This window comes from Pterocles gutturalis, unplaced genomic scaffold, assembly GCF_000699245.1.
Source record: "Pterocles gutturalis isolate BGI_N339 unplaced genomic scaffold, ASM69924v1 scaffold18385, whole genome shotgun sequence".
In the NCBI taxonomy this organism is placed as follows: Eukaryota; Metazoa; Chordata; class Aves; order Pterocliformes; family Pteroclidae; genus Pterocles; species Pterocles gutturalis.
The window spans coordinates 61,053-84,752 of record NW_010146227.1 but is presented as its reverse complement, the minus strand read 5'-3'; the positions used below and the strand labels follow the sequence as shown (position 1 = coordinate 84,752).

The window sequence follows — 23,700 nt, the reverse complement described above, 5'->3', positions numbered from 1 at the left end:
ATATATATATATTTATTTTTTTTAGAGTCTGTAGACGGAATTATTTGGAAAGAAAATGAAGAGTTCTGCCAGGCCTTGGAGCGCAGTGGCAAAGCAAGGGAGTCATGGGGTTGACAGAGGAAAACCGCTTTCCACCACCTCAACAGGAATGAAGACATCAAAGTCCTCAACTTCCCTTGCCTTTGAATCTCGGCTCAGCAAGGTACTAACCAGCAGGGACTGTGCGAGCATTACAGCCTTGTTCCAGGTTAAAGCTTTGGTTTAGTCCTGGAACGTTACCGCACCCTGTGATCTCATGTGAGCTCAGCCAGCCTATTAATGATAGGGAAACCATAACTGTGTTGTATATTAGACTAGAGCGCATTTCTGAAAATATTTTACATGAGATGGGGAGACCTTGTGTACCTCCATACTCTACAAGGTATGAGTGGGTTCTCTTACAGTGTCTGTGTGTGAGGGAATTGCCTTAACTCTGAAGAAGGAATAAAGTAGATCACAAATTCTTTGATCAACTGATATCATTACGTGTGTAAAGAAATCAAAGACTATTGATGGATTTCCAGAATTCCTAAAAATCTGTGCCTCTCTTCCCGCAAAGCAAATATATTAATCAAAGATATTACTTGCAATGGAACAAAAGCATTTTATGAATCCTATCTTTCTATACAGACATATTTCAAAAATAGGAGAAACTTCTGTCAAAGTAGTGTTTTTAAGAAAATGGAGTAATACACCTGAAATGCTGCTGCATCTGCACCCTTGCAGCCAGCAAGCAAAACCAACCTTGTCATCCAAGTACAGACCAAGATACCAGGGATGGAAATAGACCATGGGCTTCCTGGTTATAACTGTTTCCAATAGTAAAGTTTAATAAACAATACATAACATGGTACAGCATTTTGATCAAGAGGACATCTAAACTTCATTAATCGTCACAGCTGAGTGAAGGATTAGTTTGCTTAACTTGCTTTGTAAACTCCTAGATGCTCTGAGCATCCTATCAATAGGATTATTTCAGTCTAGTGCTCCAGGCAGGTTAAATTTGTTATTGGAGTATGTGCTGTATGGCTGAGGCAAGCATCTCTGAAGGAAGGCTACCAAAGAGACTAACCAGGAAATCTGATACAATTGATTTCTGTATGGTGTTAAAGGTAGAGGTTTTCTTCTTAATTACAGCTAACATCTTCAAATTGTTGATCATCTGCAAGTGTGAGATCATCAAAGTGGTTTCCTTGAAGAAATGGGGTAGAAAAAGGCACCATAGCTGCTGCTGTAGAAGAAATTCCTTTAGAGAGACTGCAGAAGTGTCTAAAGGTCAGAAAGTCAGATTGTTCCATTCTGCTCCTAAGAGTGAGGTGACAAAACCTCTGCCAGAAGGCAAAATGTTAGCTGTTTGGTATCCTGGAGCAGGTCAACACTTCAGCTATTGAAACTTATGCAGTCACAGGGTCCAAGAAACCACAGACTGAATCAGAAGGGGAGATGAAAGGAAGAAAGAATTGGAGTTGAGAGACTTAATTTTGCTTAAAGATTTTACATTTGGGGACCACTAAATGGGGAAAGTGTTTGTTGTGTGCTCTCTTTTCATTTAACCTTAGAAGTGGTTTTCAGCCTGTGGTTCACGGACCCCCTGGGTGTCACTGGACAACTTCAAAGGAAGTTGGTTTCAATTTGTGAAAACAGTTAAGGTGTCCACAAACTGAATAGGATAGAAAAAATACTGCTTTAGGGAGACTCTCCAGAGCCTTGGTCTTTTAAAGTGCTTGAAGTATTTTTCCTGAAATTAATTAGAAGCTGTTATTAGAGGTACACAGGCTGGTATGAAGGCATGCAAATGGCAAAGCAGCTGACCAAAGTTCTGAGATAAATTGCTATGCTTGCTTGTTGAAGCAATGTGATGTTGGTGTTTCTCCTTGAATCTTAAGTTCATTGTGCTTGTACTGCATGGATTTCTTGAGTACACATTCGGAGCAGACTTGCTTTACCAGAAATCCCCCTCCCAAAAAAGACCACATAGCAACAACGGTCCCTTGCTTTCTCATGTCCACTAAGGCTTACTAGGTTAATTATAATGATATCTGCTAATATGTTTGAAAAACCACATACTGTAAAGCAAAGAGTTTACTTTCTTCTAAGTGTATGAAACCTGTCAATATTAATCTTTAGAATTCTGCAGTTTATCTATTCTGAAAACCAATGTTTTTTTGTTTGTTTGTTTTTTTTTTTCCTGCACATTATTTCCTTGGTGGTCACATGAACAAAATACTTTCTTGTGAACAGACTTTTCAGTTTCTCTTCTACTGAGTCCTACAACCCCTAGTAAAACAAACAGTATTAGGTTCTGCCATGAGATCATTGGCCATCTTTACTCTCTGCTTTTCAATAAACAAATACCTGACTAAATAAACCAGTGAGGAGATGTGATGAATGCTGTTCAGAGCAAGGTCTGAGAAACTGGAGTTGCCAGTAAGTAGTCCACTCCTGTAAACTATTTTGTCCCTGCCTTTCAATTAATCTGCTTATTTGGACAGTCTTTCCCATTTTCATTCCTCGCTGTTGAAACAATATTATCTTTTAACCCACTTCACAAAAATCTAGAATACAAAACAAATACAAAAATTAATAAAAATTTAATATGGTTATCAAAGCCATATTCCCATGGGGTTGGTTTATGGAAATATTCCTTTCCTCCTAAGAACTTTATATTTTGAACAACTTGATGGGAATATTAAAGGTCTTAATCTTCTGGTTGCTCACAAAATCTCTCTATTGCAGCTGAAGAGGGCCAGCAGCGATGACATGCTGACAAAACCTGGCATGGCAGCAGCTCCTGGAGTCTCTCGACTGAAGAAGACCATTACAACAGGAGCGATTTCTGAGCTTGCTGAGAGTCGACTGAAGCCCAGCACAGGTAGATACATTGGAAGACAGCCCACTTAAAATGAAACGTGCTGTGAGTGTCGCTTGGTTTACCAAGATCCCAGCTGAGTTTTCCTTATCACCTCCTCGTAGCACAGCTATAACTTACCTGCTATAATATTCAGCATATAGGACGAGACATACTGTGCCTTGCAGACTGGCCTTTCAGGAGTCTGTCATCTGAAGTTAAGGGGGAAGCTGGGGGTGCTGCTCGGCCCAGACCCGCCCGGAGCGGCCAGGCGGTGGCGCCGGTGGCCCGCAGCCGCAGCGGGGCTGTGCAACAGGGCTGGCGTTAAGAGGAAATTTAAATTTATTTTTTTAAATTTTCACCATATATTAATAGGATTCTGTTTTCTCCTTCTACTGAATGAGCAGAACACTTATCCTGATGTTGCTGGGACACAGCAGAGATGCAAGAACAAAGAGCCAGCCATTAGCATCTTCTCATATAGCTTGTGCACCTAAGCCCTTGCATCTTCCCATATAGCTTGTGCTCCTAAGCTATGTTGTTCCATGCTCTTCCTGAGCGTTAGCTCCAGCAGCTTGTTCCCATTGGTTTCAAATATAAGCCTTTTTCTAAAGGCAGCGACACTATCTGCATACCAAGGGCTTCTGTGCAAATGCTCTGCTTTCCCCCAGGAGCTCAGCAAACACTTGCTTTTGTCTGCTCCCTGGTGGCATTTCCAAGGGAATGTGAGATCTTATTAAATTTGACCATGACCTCCCTATTTGTCACAGCCTCTGCAGGGTCTGGCTGTGTAACAGAACAATGTTAATAACCAGAAAAGGATTTCTGGGAAAAAAAAAAATCTGTATGCTTCCCCCCCAGCCCCAGAAGAAAATGAAGCATCTTGTAACAGCATAAATGCTTCACAGTAACCTAAAGACAGATCCTGTTCTGTAGTTAATCAGCGTGTAAATCCTCAGATTTGATAGTGACTAGTTGTATCCAAAGGCATTTGAGATTCACCAGCCAATAGAGGCATGGTGCTGGCAAAAGATGCTTAGGAGGAGTAATGTGAGGAGAAGAAAACCTGTACAGATGATGCAGCATAGCATCCTGGGAATGCAGCCAGGCAAACAGCACTGCAGGGAGTCCAGAATGGAATACATATGTCAGATACAGAAATACTAGCGCTGGAATAGAGAGCCCCCTTCTGCATGCATGGATAATAACTGGGATTGGGGGAGGGAAAAGATATATGATGATGACTGCTTTAAATACAAAGGGTAAAATGGTTTATGGAGGTCAAGTTACGTGTGGGTATTGTTTTGCCAATTTAAATTACATCATTAGGTCTAACCTTATACATCACTTTGCATCAGCATCTGTTAGAAGTGAAATGGGAATATTAGTGCTGTGTGAAAAGAGTTCCAGAGTGGAGCTATGTATATTGTGTGAATAAACACTAAGAATATATTTACTGCCCCCCTAAAATTCTTTATAACCTAGAGAGAACTGTCCCTGGTTTTATAGGGGCCATCTACAGGTATGTATACAAAAAGATATCTATCTTATATATCTTAATTTTCACAGTGGTTCTATAGTCCAAAAGGGTGCTTGTAAATGTAGCTGTATTGTGAGACTGTGTCACTGTCACGGCCACTAAAAGGTGCTAGATACTAGTGAGCAAGGTTACAAAGCTGAATGCTACTTTTACATTGAAAAAATACCAATAGGCATATTGTAATACAGCATATTGTTGCTAAGAGGGAAATTAGAAATCAGACGTAACAGAGGGCACAACATGTTCCTGGGAACATTAAGTAGCAAAGGAGAGAGCGTTGTTTTAGCTGCTGTATTTTGTTGAAATGGCATCCTAAACAGTCTCTGAGTGTGATCAAGACTACACTGCAACGCTAACTGACTGTGGAGCTAATCCAAGTAAGAACGTTCCTGTAGCTGGGAAATGCAGATGTTTGTGTACATAGCCAACTGTGTAAATTGTGAAATTTTTTTCTGAAACCACTTTATTTGGCTTCTTTGATTGCCTTCATCAGTTCTGTATTTTCCTTTCATGTCTTAACTGCAGACATGATGTCTGTCTCACTCCACCCCCCTGCCCTTGTTTGTGCTTTTTAGATTGAGTTTCCTTTATCTGTTTTTCAAGTGAGTGATTTGATTATTTTGCTGAAATTATATTATATTGGATCCATCTACACTCTGGTGGTACTCGGTATTATGATATTGTGTAAGAAAAATTAAAAGAAACAAGGTATGGAAATAATAATTTTTAAAAAGCTTAGCTTGCTTTCTTCTTTGGGTGTGACTGACCAACATTTGTATGGTGACCTTGAGCAATAGCATGTGTTCCAAGTGCTGCAGGTAATAAATAATTGACATTAAGATTGCTTTTTAAACAGACTGCTTTGTGTGCTGCTCTTGGTGGAGATTAAGTTATTCATTCTAGCCTTTTGCTGACATTACTACCCCTATCTGCCTTGTTGGAAGCTAACGCAGTAAATCATAAGCAACTCTAAATAGAGAGATGGGGCCAATCTCATGTCTCCATTCTTGGCAAGTGGAGTTGAGCAAATGGAACTAGAGACAGATTCTGGCTGGAAGTTCTGTGCTGTGGTGTTTGGCTTTGTAACTGCTTGGCAATTTTGAAATCCCAAGTAATGAGAAATCACATGCAGGAAGAAATAAATGGCTTGGATTCAGCTTCCTCATCCACAGTGTTATGTCTTTCTGTGTACTGTCCTGAAGTAGCAGTTTGGTTTTATGGTAAGTCCAAACTTAGAGCTCTTGCATTGCTTTTAGTGTTTCAGTAGATGAAAAAGAGCTAGAAAAATTGCAAAACAGGAGGAAGAGGTCACTGATCTTATTTTAATGCATGCACTTGTGAAGCCATCCTGTCTATGAAGCCATATAGTAAACAAATTATTTTAAAATGTTTAAATAGAGAAATTTATCTCTTAATGAGAAACTAGGGCCCTCTGCTCCTTAAGGTTCAGGACTGTAGGAAATCAGTGATTTTTTTTCAGATTCTGATCCTTTGTGGTTTGCAAGCCAAATAACCTCAAATGCAATTTCACAGATAATTTCAAATCTTCTTAGGTGATAATATACTTCTCAGGAAGAGCATTGCATGGTACTGCTGGTATGCAAATGGAAAATTTGAGGTTTAGACAGGTGAAATTAGTTGCTCAATGGATCCTAGAAGTCATTCCAAATCCTTTCTCTCAGTTCTGTCACTCACTCCCTACGAAGTCCCAATTCAAGCACTTTCTGAAAATTTCCCTTAAGGCTGTCTAGTTTAATCACGTTCATGTGCTTCCTTGTTGCTATTTCAGTGCCAGCAGCTATTATCTGTCAGGCTTGACAAGAACAAAAAAAAAAGTCTTATGCTGGACATTAGAAAAGAGATACAGCCAGGATGTGTGGCTGGGCTGAGCTGTGAGCACACAATCCCGAAAGCATTTGGAAATCTTCAGGCATTCTCATTTCTCACAAATATATTGACTTTTATATCAAGCTCTGCCAGATACAATATGAAGTATCAGTTATCCTTGAAATGTGAGTAACAGATAGCTGTACTTTTTCTTTTTCCCCCTCAGGCTGCTTCTTCAGCTTATTTCTTTATTCCTATTTAAAGTCTAAATCTATATAGACCTATTAAATTTTTGCCTCAGAAACAGTGCGAAACTGACAATAACAGTATTATAATCACCTAACTTATTATTTATAGAGATCCTGGGTGTTTTGCTGACAAGCTCAGGATCTCTTTAAAGCCCAAACCATGATAGTAGACAGGCACTATACCTTCTCACAATGATGGTGGGGTGTCTTTATATCTGTGGAGGCAGGAGAAGCCAAGATGCCAGCAGGACTGTGAGGGGTGGCCTACTGTGTCATCCTGAGCTCCATCAGAAATGTCCATTTATTTTTACGCATTAAATGGGAAAATCAATAATTGGCACACAAAAACAACAAAAGTGTGTTGTTTCCTGTGCACGCCTGTTGAGTTAACTAACACCAGTGGCTGGAGACAGTGCCAATACAGAAGTATAGAAGGGGCAAACTCAAAAGATATTAAGTTTCAATTATCTTCTAGGCATCTTGTGTAGAGACTCTGAACTGCAGGTTGCCTGGAAAAAAGCTACTAATTCCAGAATGGAACATTGCCAGCATTAGAAATGAAGCAGTACAAAGCATGCTGTTTTAATAAGCCTGGTAAATTAAATAGTAAAATCAAAATAGCAAGGAATTTGGCATAATCAGTGAAGGCTAGAGAAGGACCTAAAGACTGTATTCTGTGGTGGAACAGTTTGGTTTAAACAATGTTCAGTTCCAATAAGGAAGGCCACAGTTTTGATTAATTTTTCTGTCCATTGTCATTCATGTTCCTGCCAAATTGTCAGTTAACATTCCAGTGACTAAATATGATACTTGTGTATCTTCAATTCCTCCCTAGCTCTAGTAGAGCACGTACCATTAGTCCATTTGTCCATCACTGTTTTCTGTGTAGTTTATGTAAAGAGAAAAATATTTATTTTCCTCTGAAGTATAATTGCTTGTAGTGTTTCTGTGTTGGTAATGATGATATTCAGAAAAGAGAGACTTTGACTAAATAAGGCCAACTGGCTACTACCAGCATTGGTGTTAGTGCTGGCAAGGCTTCACTTGTGAAACTTGGTTGATTTTTAGAGGGAATTACTCTCAAATTCCTATTTGAGAGTGATATATGGACTCTATCAAATTTACTGTCTTAACTTCTCTGCTTGGCCAGTGTTTGTCACCTTCTGATGTGGGGTAACCATTTAGGTTAGTGTGAAGCTAATCCAGACCAGAAGCCTTTTCTACATGGTCAGAAAATTCAAGAGAAGCATTTTTCTTAATAAAACATTTCTTTTAAAAAAATCCTTGAAAAAAAATCTAATTGACACTTTAATTCTTCCTAAGATGCTAATGTACCCCAATTAGAACAGGAAAAAGGAAAGTGATTTCTTTTGAAGGACAACTCGGTTGACCTTGGGGTCCTTTTACTCTCCCATACATCAGTTTTTGACAGGGCCTGCTTTTTGTGATCTGCCACATCAAAGGGCTACTATACGTTTGTAGAAAAGTTGCTGCACTCTGCATTCAGTCTCATTACTGTCTCATTTTTCTTGTGAAAGATAGAGGCAAGTGTGAGAGATGCTAATGAGATCGGTACATTCTGTTCTGCAAGACTTTACTAGAAATTACTGATCTCATCTGGGGTTTCCCAGGAACAATAAATGTGCTTCAAAACTTCATCTGGAATGCTCGTTGCGTTTTGCTACCCTTTCCAGGTACAAGACACAGCTCTTGCATAATTATTCTTTCTTATCAAGAGAAAGAGATCTTAGCTCCAGAACTGATATAAAAAGGAAAGGAAGACTCCAAAAAATTGCTTTGTCAAGATGTCACTCAAATAGGTAAGAAGTACTGCAGGAATCTAACATGCAAAACAATGTGGAAATACACGTGTACATTTACATCCATAGCTTTGCATGTAGCTGGATATGTGTATTGACATCTACACGTGCTTATACATAGCTGTGTGGTTGTTTGTGATGTATTGGTGCAAATGTGAATCGGAACCTTAGCCTCTCTGATGTTACTTAGCAAAATATTTCCTCTAGCTTGAATTTCCCCAGGCATCAAGTAACCAGACTAAGTTTCAGCACCATTTTAGGAGATTTCACCCACTAACCTCTAAAGTGAAAGCTCAAGAATTGAGGTAGATTTAGTTTATGGCAGCTACTTGTCAAGTGTCTCTTATTTCTTCTTAAAATGTTGTTTCTTTCTGTGATAGCCTGCATACCCAAATCATATGTTCGCTTCTGATGCCTTTACTGAAAATGTTCCTTTATGATGTTTGTCACCATGTTAAATTTTCACGTTCTTCTGATCTTTGCTCTTTCTGTAGCATATGGACAGCTCTACATCTTAGAATGGCTTGGAACGAGCACTGCTTCACATGACTGTTCTCTGGGATTCCTTTTCCCCTTTGATAAATGTGTTACTCTGGTAGGATTTTTTTAATCAGGAAAGGCACTTATTCCAGTAGGAGAGAAGGAGCTCAGTAGTTCTTAATGAAAAAATAGTAGCGGTCTTATCATTAACTCTATCTATTGGCTAGAGATCTCAGTCCCATGATTCCTTGAAGTAGAGAGATCTATCCATGGGTTCTCTCTTGTTCTTAAGGTGGCGTATGAAGGTTGACTGACATAATTATTCTTTTGTTCTGTTGTTGGCTGTGTTATACGAACCTTCTTCCATAACTGGGAACAGAGTTGCAGCAATGCATTGTAGTGACTGTTGGGATTTCTGATGCCTCATCGTGTTAAGGATAACGGTTTCTTTGCAAGGCATTCACAGGCTGTCTGCAGTCAGGTTGCATTATTAAACAAGTAAGAATTAACCTCTGCTGACAACACTGTCTACAGCACGTACCTTTTTCAGTTTTGTTGCTGTCCTAAGCTACTGCACAATTTGCATTTACTGCACTGAATCTCTGTTAACACTTTGTAAGATTTTTGCATGCAGCTTCTTGTTAAAATAACCCGTGAAATAGAGACCCTTTTCTCTGTTGTATATTCCCCTGAGAAGGACTTTGTTGGCACGTGTTTACCACCCTGGGGCCTGAGCCAGTTAAGAGGATTCAGTGTGTGGTAGGGATACTGAAATGCTAAGTCTTAAAGACTGTAATGACTTGACTCATTATATTGTTGACAGTTAATTGGCTCAAGCCAACACATACAGGGAAGATCCATTACAGCTGTAAGCAAACTGTGATGATCACAAAAGCCTTGCCAGGGATACCTGAACAGAAAGGGGAGCATGCTTGGATGGTCCAGGAATAGTACAAATCTATAATCTCTGTTTGTCTTCATTTCTTTTCAGGCTTCTTTAATGAAGTTGTTCAGCAAAGTCAACACAACCTTGTGTTGACTACCTGCCCTAGGTTAATTATCAGCTTTCCTTCAGCTGGTTTGAAGATAAATGATCCTTAACACAAATTCTCTAGGCCTAAATGTATCACAGCCAAAACACCTTGGCACAGTGCCATTGTGTTTGCACTTAAAGAATGGGAGGAAAGGAACGCAAAGCTGGCCTGGTCTAACAAGTATGCATATCAGGAGAGGGCTTGGCATTCCTTGTATGATTCCTTCCCACCGCCCCTGGCTTGTTTTCAGCAGCTTTTGGCTTACATTAGATTTTAATACCGTAAAGTAAGAGGCAGGGATTGACAGCTACATCTCAGATGGGTTCCTGGAAGGCTGCAGTTCTGTGCCATGAATGACCTCACCAAGTATCCCCCCCAAAAAAATTGTTTTTAGGATAGTTAAAAATAAATTTGCTCTTTCTTCTGGGTTTCAACATAGATGTTATATTCTTAATTGTTTGGGGTCCACTACTATGCATAATATACACATCTTTGTAGATTTATTTTCCCTCCTACGTGTGTACTTAGTGCTCATAAAATCTTGAGCATTAATGGAAGAAGTAGAACATGGTAGTGTGAACACTGGCACTGACAGTCAGTGTCCACCCTTAGGACCCATTCAGTTTAGTTCAGTCTTTGCCAGTAGGTTCAGCCCCTGGAGGTCCTGCTCAGCACCTGGAACTTCTTTTGACTTTAGCCTTCTGAAGAGACTGAGAGGAGGGTTTGAGGAAAGGTTGTGCATGGCAAATGAGTCATGCCATTTGACTAGTAAGTTGAAAGAATTATGCATATCACACCTTCACTAATTCATTCTCATTCTCACTATATAGAAAAAGGGTGTTTGTGCGGTTTTATTGGCAGTCCCACAAGTGGATAGTGCAAAGGGATGAGTCAGCCTTATGCCTAGGGTGAAACCAGCTAACCTACTTTATAGAGATGAAATTGTTCATTCATTCATTCCTTTGTTTTTATATCTTTATTAGGGAGGAGCAAGAGAAAATAATGTATAATGTTGAGATAATGAAGAGCTGCCTAAAGATTTAGCCATGCATCTGTCATAATTTATTACCTGCCCACCATTGCCACTATTCCTTTTTCCTTTTCCTCAGTTGTAGCTGCAAGCTCCATGAACAGTAATCTCTTATCCATGAGTTCTGCTCAGGCTAGCTGTATTTTAAAATTCATACCTTACATTTCACTGTGGACTTGGGCTGGAAGTCTTTCGCCTGACATCATTCTCCCTATCATGGTGTTAGAATGTTCTGACTTAACGTTTCGTGCCGCTGTCAAAAATAACAGATTGGTTCTTTCAGTCATGACTCTTCTCCAATGCTCATATTTCAAGGGTTTGCTCTGACCCAGTGATTACATTTTATAATTATTCCAAGCTTGCATCCGATACTGTCCTGAGACCCTGTTGTGTTCCCTTTTGTGTTACAGAAATAGAAAGCAGGTGTTGAAATAATAAATGCTCAGTGTCGGAATTTATCAACCCAAGAAATTATCTTGGCTAATACAATTCCTCTGGCGAATCCTGTTGAAGAAAAGCAGAAGTCATGCTTTATCCTGTAGTAGAAGAAAATCTGTCTTTGAGATGCGTTTCAATAGCAGTTGGAGGACATTTGTATCTGTACCTTTGCGAAGGGCAAGCTGAGTACCCATCCTAATACGATGCAAGATTTAAGAGACTGTTAGATGACTCTTAGAAAAAGAATGCACTGTCAATGATCCATTTTTATAGAACTTACATGGCTTATTCATTAAAGCATGTTAGACTTGGTATCTCATAAGAAAGAAGTAAACAGGAGTTTTAATGTCATCCAAATATAGACAGCTGTATGAAAACTTTTAGCTTCATCCATAAAGTGTCAGAGCAATAACAATGAAAAAAAATTAAGATTGACAACTAACTCACCCTGTTATACTGAAATATTAGCAAAGTTCTGTTTCTGTTGTGTTGAATGGTTTCCAGATTTTTTTTTTATTTGAAACAATGGATTCACAACTAGCTAGAGATTAATTTCTATATGTTTTATTTTCAATGTGTTTTGAGCCTGGGACATGTATTAGTTTATTTCTGAATTTGTTTTTAATCCTCTGGTTGAAATTAAGACTTTAAGAAGATGATTTTGTTAATTATCTGTTAGATGGCTATCAAGTTTGGTTGCTGGTTTTCTTCCATGGTTATGAGGAATTTTGGAAAACACTGTAATAACTTTTTAGGAATAATAAAATGCCACATCCTTACCTCAACAAAGAGAATTGGGATTTAATAGTGTTCAGTGCACCCTGTACATTGTTTTTCATATGAACATGAACCTGCAATGTGCTGACTCTTCTCAGCACCAGTTGAGGCTAAGAGGAGCTGGGGATGCTCAAGCTTACCCAGAGAACAAATCTGATAGACAGGACTTTCAGAAAGGGCTTACGCTCACAAACATGGTCAGGTTTTCAGAGGAGTTCCGTCTCCATTTCAGTATCTTTTAGGTATCTAAGTTTTCAAAAGATGCCAAGCATTTCTGAAGTTTGGTCCCCTAATTCTTGTGACAGCTCAGTTAAGAACCGTCCTTAACTAGATGCGCAAGTGTATCTCTCCTCAACAGTGTACTTAGATCCGTGTGCAGAGTCCATTTGCCCTACGGTAAGCATGCTTCAGATGTTGTGAATTGTCTTTGCTTTGGAGGCATTTGGCTGCTCCTGTCTTTGCTGAGCATCTTTCTGCCCTTCTTCAGTCCCAGCTGCATTTCAGTGTTTTATTTTAAATTTTCCTGGTGTATGGCCTCGAAACAGCTCTGGCCATTCACCCCTCGGCAGCAGGGCTGCCCTGGGGCGCTGAAGCCGGCTCAAGTTTCCGAGCGAAGTTCTTCTCTGCGGCGGAGCTGAATAAAATCAGCGTCTGGCTTTGAGCCGCCTGCAGTTCGCGCCGGCTGCCCCTGGGTGGCTTCCCCTGCTCGTGGAGTCCCTCTTTCTTTATCTGCTCGCTCTTTCTCTGCCTCTTTCTCCCCCTCCTTTTATTCCAGCAGTCAGGCAGCTAATTAACTGCACAGGCCGGCCTTCGGTGCATAATATTGTAATGAGGTAGGAGGCAGAGCCACAGCTGGTTCAGCATGAGCGGCAGGCTCTGTTCCTGGTGCCAGGAACTAGGAAGGAGCTGACTTCTTTTTCCCTTTTTAAGTTGACTGAAGCGTAGACGTTCAAAGCAGATAGAGGCAGGTCCGCCTCTGGCACCGAGCATGAGCGGGGCGCCGGGGTCCTAGAGGAGCTCAGGGAAGAGCCGGGGGAGAAACCGAAGATGGGCAACCAGCCTGGGCGAGTGGAGGAGCACGACCAAGGTCTGTACGGACCGTGTGAAACGCCGGGGCTGCTGCCTGCGGCTTGCGGGGCTGCTGCTGCAGGGGAGGGGGTTTTGTTCTGGGGGGGTTTAACCGCAGTGTCCCCCTGAGCCGAAACAGAGGCTGTTGTCATAGCTAATGCTGACGGTTCCGAGCCTGCTAGAGAAATTACTGCTGTTTATCTTGTGCCTTGTAAATGCTGTTTGTTGCTGCTCTGTACCCGAGATCACAGCACCGTCCTTCGGGAAGCTTTTCTGAAAGAAATCCTTCGGTTGCAACAGAATGCCTACAAGGGAGGGACCCTAATGCCTGACATATTATTTTACATGGTCTGCATGATGCAGCTAAAAAGTTACAAAGCTGATCTAGTGCTGTACGTACAACTTGTCAGGATCTGCAGCTTGGCTGGGTTAGCCTTTACCATTGTTCGTGGCCTGAGGCCTGAAATTTTCCAGCCCTTAGAATTTAAAATGATGCCTTTGGGGAAGGTCTTCCCACCATTGTCCTTTCAGCAGTGTAGTGCTTTGCATGTTAATCAGTAGCAGATTTCATAGAAAGCCAAGAGCTAGTATCAGGTATATCTAATTCCCCTTGTGCCAAATGTCTATACTGCACACTAGGAAGGCTGGTAATGTGTTCCTGATGCTGCAGTACTGTTTTGGTTCCTTTTGATTTATTTTGCTTGTTTCTCAAATGCCGAATAAGTTAAAAACAGTAAGCCTGCTGATTTCTGCTGTGTATTTTTTAGTTTCTGTTCGAGCTCAGAACCCACTACTGTGCAGAAAACTGGAATCGGCTGTATTGCATGGCACTCTGTTTCTTACTGTTGCCATGGGAATTTCATTCACAAAATTCCATTAAAGTTGTTATTGCTTGATCAGGGTTTCTTTACAACTTTGGGTTAGATATGCAGCTATTGTTTTAAAAGCAGATGCATGTGTACCTGATCTCTGGTATTGTCAGGAAACACAAGAGGCAGACAACGCTGCATTGCTGCTCTAGGATCTCTCACAATAGATCTGCCAGCGAGTGCTGGAACAGCAGTTAGGTGTAGTGGAGAACTCTCTAGCAGTATGTTAATCAGCAGGCTAACGAAGAACACAAAAGCTGCCAGTATCCAGTCACCAGAAGAAATGCTGCCCTAGGGGAAAGTTAAACTTTAGGCTGGAAAGTATGACTGCCTACATCTCCAGGCCCTGATCTGTATTTCACTGACCACTGCCAGCTATAGAAGTCTTGCTGGAACTAAACATGTTGCTATCATTTGAGAATGGATAATACTGATGATAAACTTCAGGGAGAGGTGGATAATGGCATGGGGAGGTATACTGCTAACTTCTGATCAGAGTTTGAGAAAACTGACTCTGATGGGATTTGAACAGCATATTACTATTAACATAGACAATAAATGAGTGTGCAGACCCCCTGTGGGTTTTGAAAATCTCTTTCATCCTTTGTTTTCTCTTGTCCTCTGATTTATTTTTTGTAATTGAAGAGGAAAGAGTCATGCTTCTGTTGCACCTACAGTTTTGAAACTCGTAAGTGTAGGCTAAGTCATGTTTTAATGTCCTCACTGTTCATAAGGTATGAATATGACTGAAAAATAGAGAGCATTTTGTACTGAACTATGTGCTCAAAACTCAGGAAAAAATTTCAGGACCATCACTGCTGACAGAATAAATTCTGAAAACATATTCCTTGGGTGTGAGAGCTCAGGCTTTGGAACTCAGAGGATAATGTAAAGACATCTGAAGCAGAATTTGTGTTGATTTTTGGCAACTAGGGTGCAAAAAATTGTTTTCAGCATTAGAATGTGCTACATGGAAGTGTCTACGCTGGGCTTTGTTTCTGCTTGCATGAACTTAATTCAGCTCTAATTCAGGAATACCTACATCTTGAATAACTGTGGTACTCTTAAATTTGGTCCTTTTGGAATAACCAAAATAAAACCCCAAAATGGGCCTGTTCATTGATCTCATGCATGTACCAGCTTTAACTGCAGAGAATCAAATCTTGACCTGGACCCTTTAAAATCTGATCTAAGATATCTCAACCTAAGATATAGGTTATAACCTAGACTAGAATACTTATTTTCATTTACTTATAAGAGTATTTCCTTTTGACTGTAAATAGGAATAACAGACCATGGGGAGCACAGCTTTTGGCTAACAAGGCTACGGTTCTATGACAAAGATATGTTTTAGTTTCAAAATGGAATGAAATAACACGGGTCCCAGAAGCAACACTTTCAGTCTCTGACAGTGCCACGTGAGTGATCTTGACTCTGCAGTTAAAAATCAAAATTCGGGATGTAAAGATACAGCTGTGGTAGCCCCAGGTTCTGGGTGGGCTGGTCAGCGCTGTCAAGGAACAGGAAGGAAATCACTGCCCCAGAGCTGAGCTGTTTGAAGCTAACATGTTAATACAGGGGAATCTGAAAGAAATGTAGTCAGCTGAGGGAAGGGGTTGTGGAGAAGTTAAGACAGAGAAAGGGAAGATATCCTACATTGCATCTTTCTTGCAAAGTAATCTACTGCTGGTGTCTAGTTGGGTGTGTTTTGAACAGGAGATTTACAAGATTCTGGAACAGCTCAATATAATTTATTTTTAAAATAATCTACGTGTTGCTAAAAGTGTCTAAGAAGGAGTTGAGGAGGCTGCTTGTAATGTTAGATTCTACAGGCTTTTCCTGACTTCTGATTTAAAACTTATTTTAAACCATTTTTACAATTATGTGTAAGAACTTTTGTGGTGTGTGACCCAAGTTTGCATCACTTGTTGCCAGAACTCTCCTACTTGCAAACTGGGTAAGTGGTTGCTTTTCCTGCTATACCTGAGTGCTCTCCATATTTATAAAGCATGTAGAGGCTTTAGAATGAAAACATCTTTAAAGTGATACAGGAAAAAGATGTAAAACAATAGCAACTATTGCTGCAGTTCATCAGTAGAGTTGGTGTTCTGCTTCTGAGACTGGCTGCTTCAAGCTGAAGGAACTGTTAGTATAGAAGCACATGGGCCAGAGCACCTGTGAAAGAGTGGGAACATTTCATGGGAGTTGTCTGTAAGAATACAATGTTATGCAGTGCACCAGTATTTATTGAGAGACGAAGGCTTTCAAACATTAGTTTGCCTTGGGAACAGTGAGGCAGCCTGTATTTCTGAGCAGGAGTGTTAAGATTCTTTGACATTGGTTGACACGGTGATGGTGGGGTTTTGTTTATCCTCTAAACATCTGCAGGTGATGTGATGATTAGTATCTTTGGGAAGAGGTGGAAAAAATTACTCAATACATACAAAAACTTTCAAGAAAGAAGCAGTTGAATGGGAAATGTTAACTTCTCTAGTTGGAACAAGGTGACGGGTGGGGTTATCCAAGGGTTAGACTTTTTTTGGGACTGTGCTTATTTGTAAAACATGCTTACATGGCTTGGATGGGAATATCAAATGTCAGTGCGTACACTAAGCCAGTATTGATCTGTTTTCTTTTATCTGTTTTGTCCTGGCCTAGGGGTAGCTTCATTTTATGTTTGAGGAGAAGATTCTTCAGTGCAGGATGTGTAGTTTGTAAAACATACAGAGACTTTCAAGATAAAGGGTATTGTAGAAATATTATTTCTTTTTTCTTTTTGGGTGTGTAGTTAGATCTTTTCTAGGTACTCTTTAGTTTCTCATCGGCTTCTCTTCCTTTCTTCTTTCTTCTGAACATGGGAGCCATTCATTTTAACTCTCTTTTAACTCTGCTCTATGTCAGCATGCCATTTCTGCCAAGCAAGAGCTGGAGAGAACAGATGAGTTTAATGATGGTGTGGGGGGAAGGGAGGGAGGAGAGAGGGGCCAGCAAAGCTAATGAATCACATCACAGCTTTCATGGAAATACCGACAGCAAGTCATGTCCTCTTCGAGCTCGGGCAGCGAGCTGTAGACCTTTTGTTCCCAGTGGAGCCAACAAACCACAATTTGCTCTCCAGTGGATAGTTTAATTCCTTAGTCACCTCTTCCTCCCACAAGTCATTCTTGCATGGGGGTTTTACAAATGCTCTCATTCTTCAGAGTAGTAACACACTGCTGCTTAAACTGGTATTGGAGAAGTTTATTTTCCCCTGGAGGGTAATTTTTACTTGACTTAAGCCTCTCTTCCAAGGCCAGTTAGGGCCAGCTCTGTTGATTAGCCTTGTGATGTGACTTGACTGGACTGACATTATTAAATCATTTCAGAAATACCAACAAACAGATGTTAAATGGCAGTAGTCTTTTCTGCTCTGCAGGCCAGTGAAATGAGCACAGCCAAGAGACTAGGTCACAATTTGGACTGGCCTCTTAGAGGAATTTAGTCATGAGTCTGACTAACTTGCTGCCTCTGAAATTATCTGTTTGAGGCAGAGTTAAGAGATTATCTGAGGTCCCCTGATCCCAAGATGAGAGGCCACTGAATGCTAAATTAATGGAAGAGGTCATCAGCAAGTTCTCTCACACTAAGGCAAGAGCCTTTCCAACAGTTTTCAGCATTGGCTGGGAAGAAATGCTGAGTGGGAGTACTTTCTCTGTGGGCAGGACCAAAGCTTTTACAAGAAGAACTTTTAGGGCATGGCAGGCAGCAGGATGTGGTTTCTGCATTTTGTTTTGTTAGATGGTTTTGCTGATGAAAATTAAAGCCATTCTTAGATGAAGGCAGGGAGCTTCTGCTGGGAATCTTACTGAATGAGCTGGTCAGCAAAAGCTTGGCCTATGGTTAGAGCTCTGCAGCCTACACTGTTTTCCCCCAGTGCCAGTGGTGTTTTAGGATCTGTGAACAGTAGATCTAGTATGATAGTAAGTGTAAAAGCTGATTTTCTTGATGATTGTTTTATTAGTTTATTATTGTGCTGTACTTGGCTTGACAGTGACATAGTGATAAGGAAACAGCCTGTGGATGGTTGGTAGTTGTGTGTTGGTTCTGACACTATTAAATGACTTGAATGAAGGAAAAGGGTGAAAGAGGGAGGGAATAATGCTGGCCTTGGAGAAAAAGCAAAGCTGCTTTTTGTTTGGGTTATATTTGGCTCCTCAAGATCTTAGTTATAAAGCTAGCCAAAGAAATTTGAGCAAGTATTGGACCGTGGTCTGCCTGCTGAAACCTACCAGAGCCCTGGAGGTATTCATGAGTGTTCAGAAGCAGGCCTGTATTTTGGAGCTTCTACTAGTATTTCAGCAAAGTAATTTATTTTTTTTCTTTTCAATACCTCCCCTATTTTACTAATTTACTCTTCATAAAACCTCTTGATTTCCACAGGGAATGTAGCTTTCAGAACAACATGAAATTGTAAAACTGCAGCAAAGTACTTCTCTGATTTCATTGGCACTGTATTGCTTGAAAAGGACTTAATTTGATTTTTCTGTAATTCTCACAGACTGCCACTAGCAGGTTGACAAATCTTTGTTACTTTTGTGTTTGTTTTTTTTTTACCATGTTGTATCTCCAAGCAATTTGAGCATGATGATTGAAGATAATAGAAAACTGAGGATCTCCGATGATAATAGACACTGCTAAATTTTTCATGCATCAGCTTTTTTCTTCCCATAATCCAAAGTAGGCATGTGTTCACAGATCTCTTTTGAAATGTTGTTAGATCTATTATATTTCATGAAGCAGCAATGTTTTTCCATAAGCATCAATAGCTATGGATTACATGTTCTGAGGCAGAGTCCTCTGTCCTTGTATGATCTGTGCTCGTCAGTCAGTTCTCTCAGGCTATAGAATTACAGCGGGGCTGCAGTTTTCTGCCCTTTTAATCAGTGTGCATAGCACACAGCTAACAAGCTGTATATTTTTATCAACAGCAAAATTTAAATGTAAAGTTCTTACAGGCGAATTTTATCTTGATGACTGGAAAAATACACCCTTGGGAAAATGTAAGGCTAACTGCGGAGTCCAGTTCTGAGCACACATAGGGGATGTGTTGGCTGAAACAAGGACATGTATTCTTCCATTTGTTACCAAGGTGAAAGAACTGTGTAGATTTTGTATCTTGATCAGAATTTGTTCAATTCTAAGTGCTGGAAAGGGATAAGGCAGTAGTGTCATATCCATCCCTGTCTGCAGCTATCATTCATCGGACAGAAAGTGCTCCAGAAAAGTGGTGCAATTTGTTTAAATCTCTAAAGGTTTTAAAATCATATAATGGAAGGTTGTGTGCAGAATACAGAAATATTTCATGTTGTGTTTCAAGGCCTCCTAAAGTACATGGCAGCAACATTGCTTGGCCTGAAGCTGAGTATCCATCTGACTCTCCACTGGTCCTAGGCTTACAGTGTATCTTGCCCAAGGTGCAGGGCACAGCTCTGGTGTTTTTTCAGGCTTTTCCTGAGCAAAAGCTGGTGAGGATGGAGATGTCAGAAGGGAAGAGACAGTGCTCTTTGAGGGGCTGAGGATATTTCCACAATCCTTGTCTTCTAGGTCTTGATAAACGCTGCTTTCATAAAACCTTGTTGAGTTTGAAGAATGGACTAATCATGTTAGAAATTACTCTCAGCCTCCTCCACACATAGTTTCTTTGAGGCTGCTTGACTGTGGAAAATCTTTGACTGATCTTTTAATTAAGAGCTCTTTTTTTTACCAAGGAGTTGAAGCTCTTCCTGCTTTGAAGTGGGCAACTTTTTATAGATAAACATCTCATTATGTTATGAGATTTCTTCCTCTCTCCCTTTCTCTCATTTCTTTTCTTGATGTGTCTCATCCTGTGTTGATAGTTTTAATGATTTCAGCCCAGTTCCTGGTATCAGCTATTCAGGACAGTGTTAGTGGGTTCCCTTATCTCTACACTAGGCAGAGCTAAAGCTCTGGATGAGCTGTGGAAGCTAAATTGCAGTCCTCTCCCCACCCCCTCCCTTGAAGCAGGCTGGAAACTACAATAAAACTGGGTTTATTATGTGGTCATCAATTTTAGTAAACAAAAGGCAGTTGTAATACCAGTGCAATGCATACTGGTATAAGCATTGAGCAAACAATTACAAAAATAGCCTCTAGCTTTTAAGTTTTGCCTTCTGTTTCAGAGGAGAAGAATCTTCTTTCATTTTTCCAATTTTTTTATCCCATTTTTTCCCCACACTTTCTGGATTAGCAGGGCTTGAGAATTCATGAGGAAAGAAGTTATTCTGGCTCAGTCAGCCCTGGCCTTTTGTCCAAGTGTGGGACAGCATTCCTGAACTGCAGGGTTCAGGTCATGGTTTCCTAATACAAAGCACTCAACAGCAGCGCTGTGTAAAGGCATTTTCTGCTGCTCCAGTCCTCTGTGGTGGCTTGCTGCTCCCTCAGTGGTACAAGCTGAAGTGTTTATGGGAAGGACAGTGAATTAGATCAGCATCTGCCTTTAATAAAGAAAGAGAAAGGGGGGAGAAAACATGCAGATATTTTTATAGCCAGGTCAGTTCCCTGATTCAATTCACTGTGTGGTGGCCTCGTGAACAGTTAAATAAACAGATTGAAGAAATTAGCCTTTTAGTTGTGAAAATGTTGATAGTAAGCATTTCCCCACCTGAATTTGCCTTTTGGTTACCTTTGTGCTTATAGGTGTGATGTCAGGTATATTTTGGTAGCTTAGAGGAGTGATCCACAGCACCTGACTAGTCTGGAAGGAGCAGGGTTCTTTTTTCGTTCCCATTGGATTCTTGGACCAGGAGGTTTTAGGTAACTCTTCTTCATTAACTTCAGCCACAGATCAGCCATTGATGTTCAGTTGTGACAGCCATTGTACATGGACTGCATATGGAGGAGTGTGTCTACTTGCTGTTCCACGATGATCGTTATTAACTGAATTTACATTGTTATATTTAGGGTTGGGATTTTGTTTGTTTGCTTTTAATTTCCTGTACTTCTCAAAACACTCGCTGCTGATATTCTATCTAGTATGATTGTATTTTCCAGAAATGAAAGTACAGCAGTCTTGTCACTACTATTAACCCAGTAATGGCCAAGTGACAAACTTCTAGGCTAGATTAATTGGGAAGCAGTTTATCTACTTGTTTGCGAGCTAGAATCAGGGCAAATCCTGGGATTCTCACTCCAGCTAACGGTCATTTATCTCAAGAAAATACGAGTACTGCCATGTAATTTGAGAAATTAGTTTTCTACTTTTAGTTCAGAGCAAATACACAGCTTTTTTGAACAGCACCTTCCTGGGGGAAATGTTAGTAAACTTCAAGGACGTCCCCCCAAAGCAGTTGCTAACAGCCTTATGGACAGCAGAAGGCTCAGACTAGCAGGTAGGAAAACAAAGGAAACTGCAAACTTACCAACCAGATCAAACTGAAGATATGCTATTTCAGTGAAATGCCAGAGGTTTTGTCTCCTTTCACTGAAAGAGTCACATTTATGGATGTTTTTCTCGTTTTTTAAAGTAGTTATTGTCTAAAAAGAAAAAATGCAGAATAGAGTTTGGCTTAAAATTCATTTTGCTGTAGGTATGCAGTGATTATACCTGATCTCATCTCGTTTTGACAGGTGCATAGGCAGGAAATGTTCCAGAACAAACAAAATCAGGAAGTGTCAAAGTACACAGAAATCCCTACAACACTGGCATGTTGTGGGTATATAGAGTCCAGGCCCTCATAAGGAGTATTAAAATTATTATATTTTTAATAATCAGCTATGAAGGTTGTGGAAATTGTAAAATTGGATAAAAAGAAGCAGCATCTAGGGGTGACTTTATTTTTAAAAATGAAAATTCTGGATTTCTGTAATTTCCAACAGGTGATATTTTTAGATAATGCTACACACAGAAAGTTTTAGTCATTTTTTTTTGAGGGGCAGGCAAGGGGCATAGCTAGCAGGTGACTAAAGTTTTTTGGCAAGCCCACTGGTATTAACGGTTCCCAAAAAAGTAGGCTTGAGTTTACCAGGGGGACATTCCAGTAAGTGTGTGATATAGAGTTTCTCTGAACATTTGCTAGACCATTTGCTTTGGATGGCTCAATGTTTGTTATGCCAGGTTGCTGGGTACTCTCAAAATCCAAAGCAGCGCAGTGGTGGATTACAATTACACTTGTAATCTGCACCTGTGTTGGCAGAGATGATGTACGTTGTTTGGTTATTCCGTGGGTTTGTGCATACCTCGTGCCAGAGGTGAACACAGTGGTACCCTTGTGATTCTGTTGGTGCCAGAGGCTTATGGCAAAGTGAAGCTCCTTGGATGCTTCTTGGACTCTTGCTTTCAGAAACACAAATTTCTGCTCAAAGCCTGACCATGGTAGCTGAGGATAGGTATGTGTAGTACAATTCTTGCCTCTGGTTAGTTTCGCCAATGTTCTTAACAGATGTATCTTTGGTCCTTAGACTTGTGAGCACAAGTTCCCTCTTACAGTACAACCTGCCCTGGTTTTGTGCTGGGTAAAAAAAACTGTATTGTATTCAAGATGGACATATCCAAGCTTGAGTTTTCATCTGAGGCTTAACAAACCTTCAGAAAACCCGAGTCAATAGTGTAAGCAATGTTCAGAGGAGCTCTTTTGTGTGGACACTAGCATGTCTCTCAGGGTGAAGACATTTTAACTACGTCTGTTATTCAGAGTGGAATTGTATGTGAACAGGCCCATAAAGAGGAAAGTTAGTTGGCTGAAATTCACAATGAGACTTTGAACAGGGTTTTTATCAGATCTCATCTCATTTACCTTCTGAATGCAACCTTGTTTTCCCCGTAACAGCATTGAGCTGTGACAATGTGATCTTGATTCTTGTTGAGGCTGTGCTAAGAGTTCGGAACCACCAGATGCTGAGAAGAGCTGATTTCCTGTTTCTATTTGATTTTAATACTTTTTTTGGAAGAGTTAAATGTGACTTTCTATGTAAGAAGGAACAAGATGACAGAGTTACTGATCAGGGTGAATCCAATGAGCTGAAAATAAAATATTTGTGATCTTTAAGAAATTCCGTAGTGACTCAGCACAGATTCCCTGGGTACCTTTTCTTCTGTAAACACTATGTAACTTACAGAAAGGGACAGTGTAAATAGGGTCTTTTGTGGACTCTAAGAGTGCTGGACAGTACATTTGTACATTTTTGCTTGTTTTAGATGTTAAAATTTGAACTAAATGGAGATGCTTCAAATTTAAGGTCGTCTTTCTTATTGGCTTACATTCCTACCGTGGGAGAGTCTCTTCTAGTGGCCACCCTACAGAAGAATGTCCTAACAGTAGTTCATACGCAAGTTTAAATAGATGACAAGTAGTCTTGTCATTACTTAGTCTTTGGATTACTAAAATAGTGCCTATTCTCGGGTGCTTCTTGCACCCTTGATCTCTAGACTCATATCTTCTAATCAAAACAAAAAATAAGCCAACCTTTACAAAGTCTTCAGCTCTAATGTCAGTAATTGCTGTAGTCTTAAATTAGGAATTGCTCAGATCAAGATGTTTATTGCTGCTTTTTCTTTGGAACCTCTGGTATTGTAACTTTTCAAATACAGGTATCTGTTGTTCCCTAGTACTTTGTAATATAATTGTTATTTCTCTTGGTCTCTTACTCTTTTCCTCTATGTCAAATATCAGTACCCGAGTTGCTT

The 23,700-nt window shown here is 40.2% G+C and overlaps 1 protein-coding gene across 1 annotated transcript in view; it reads left to right on the top strand.

Moving 5' to 3' along the window:
* The first annotated feature begins 55 nt into the window (after positions 1 to 55).
* SPECC1 (sperm antigen with calponin homology and coiled-coil domains 1) overlaps positions 56 to 23,700 on the top strand; it is a 70,011-nt gene continuing 46,366 nt past the window's right edge. The window contains exons 1-2 of the mRNA XM_010085669.1: positions 56 to 202; positions 2,776 to 2,911. Of these exons, the coding sequence (XP_010083971.1) occupies positions 56 to 202; positions 2,776 to 2,911 (283 nt within the window). The remainder of the gene's footprint in view (positions 203 to 2,775; positions 2,912 to 23,700) is intronic.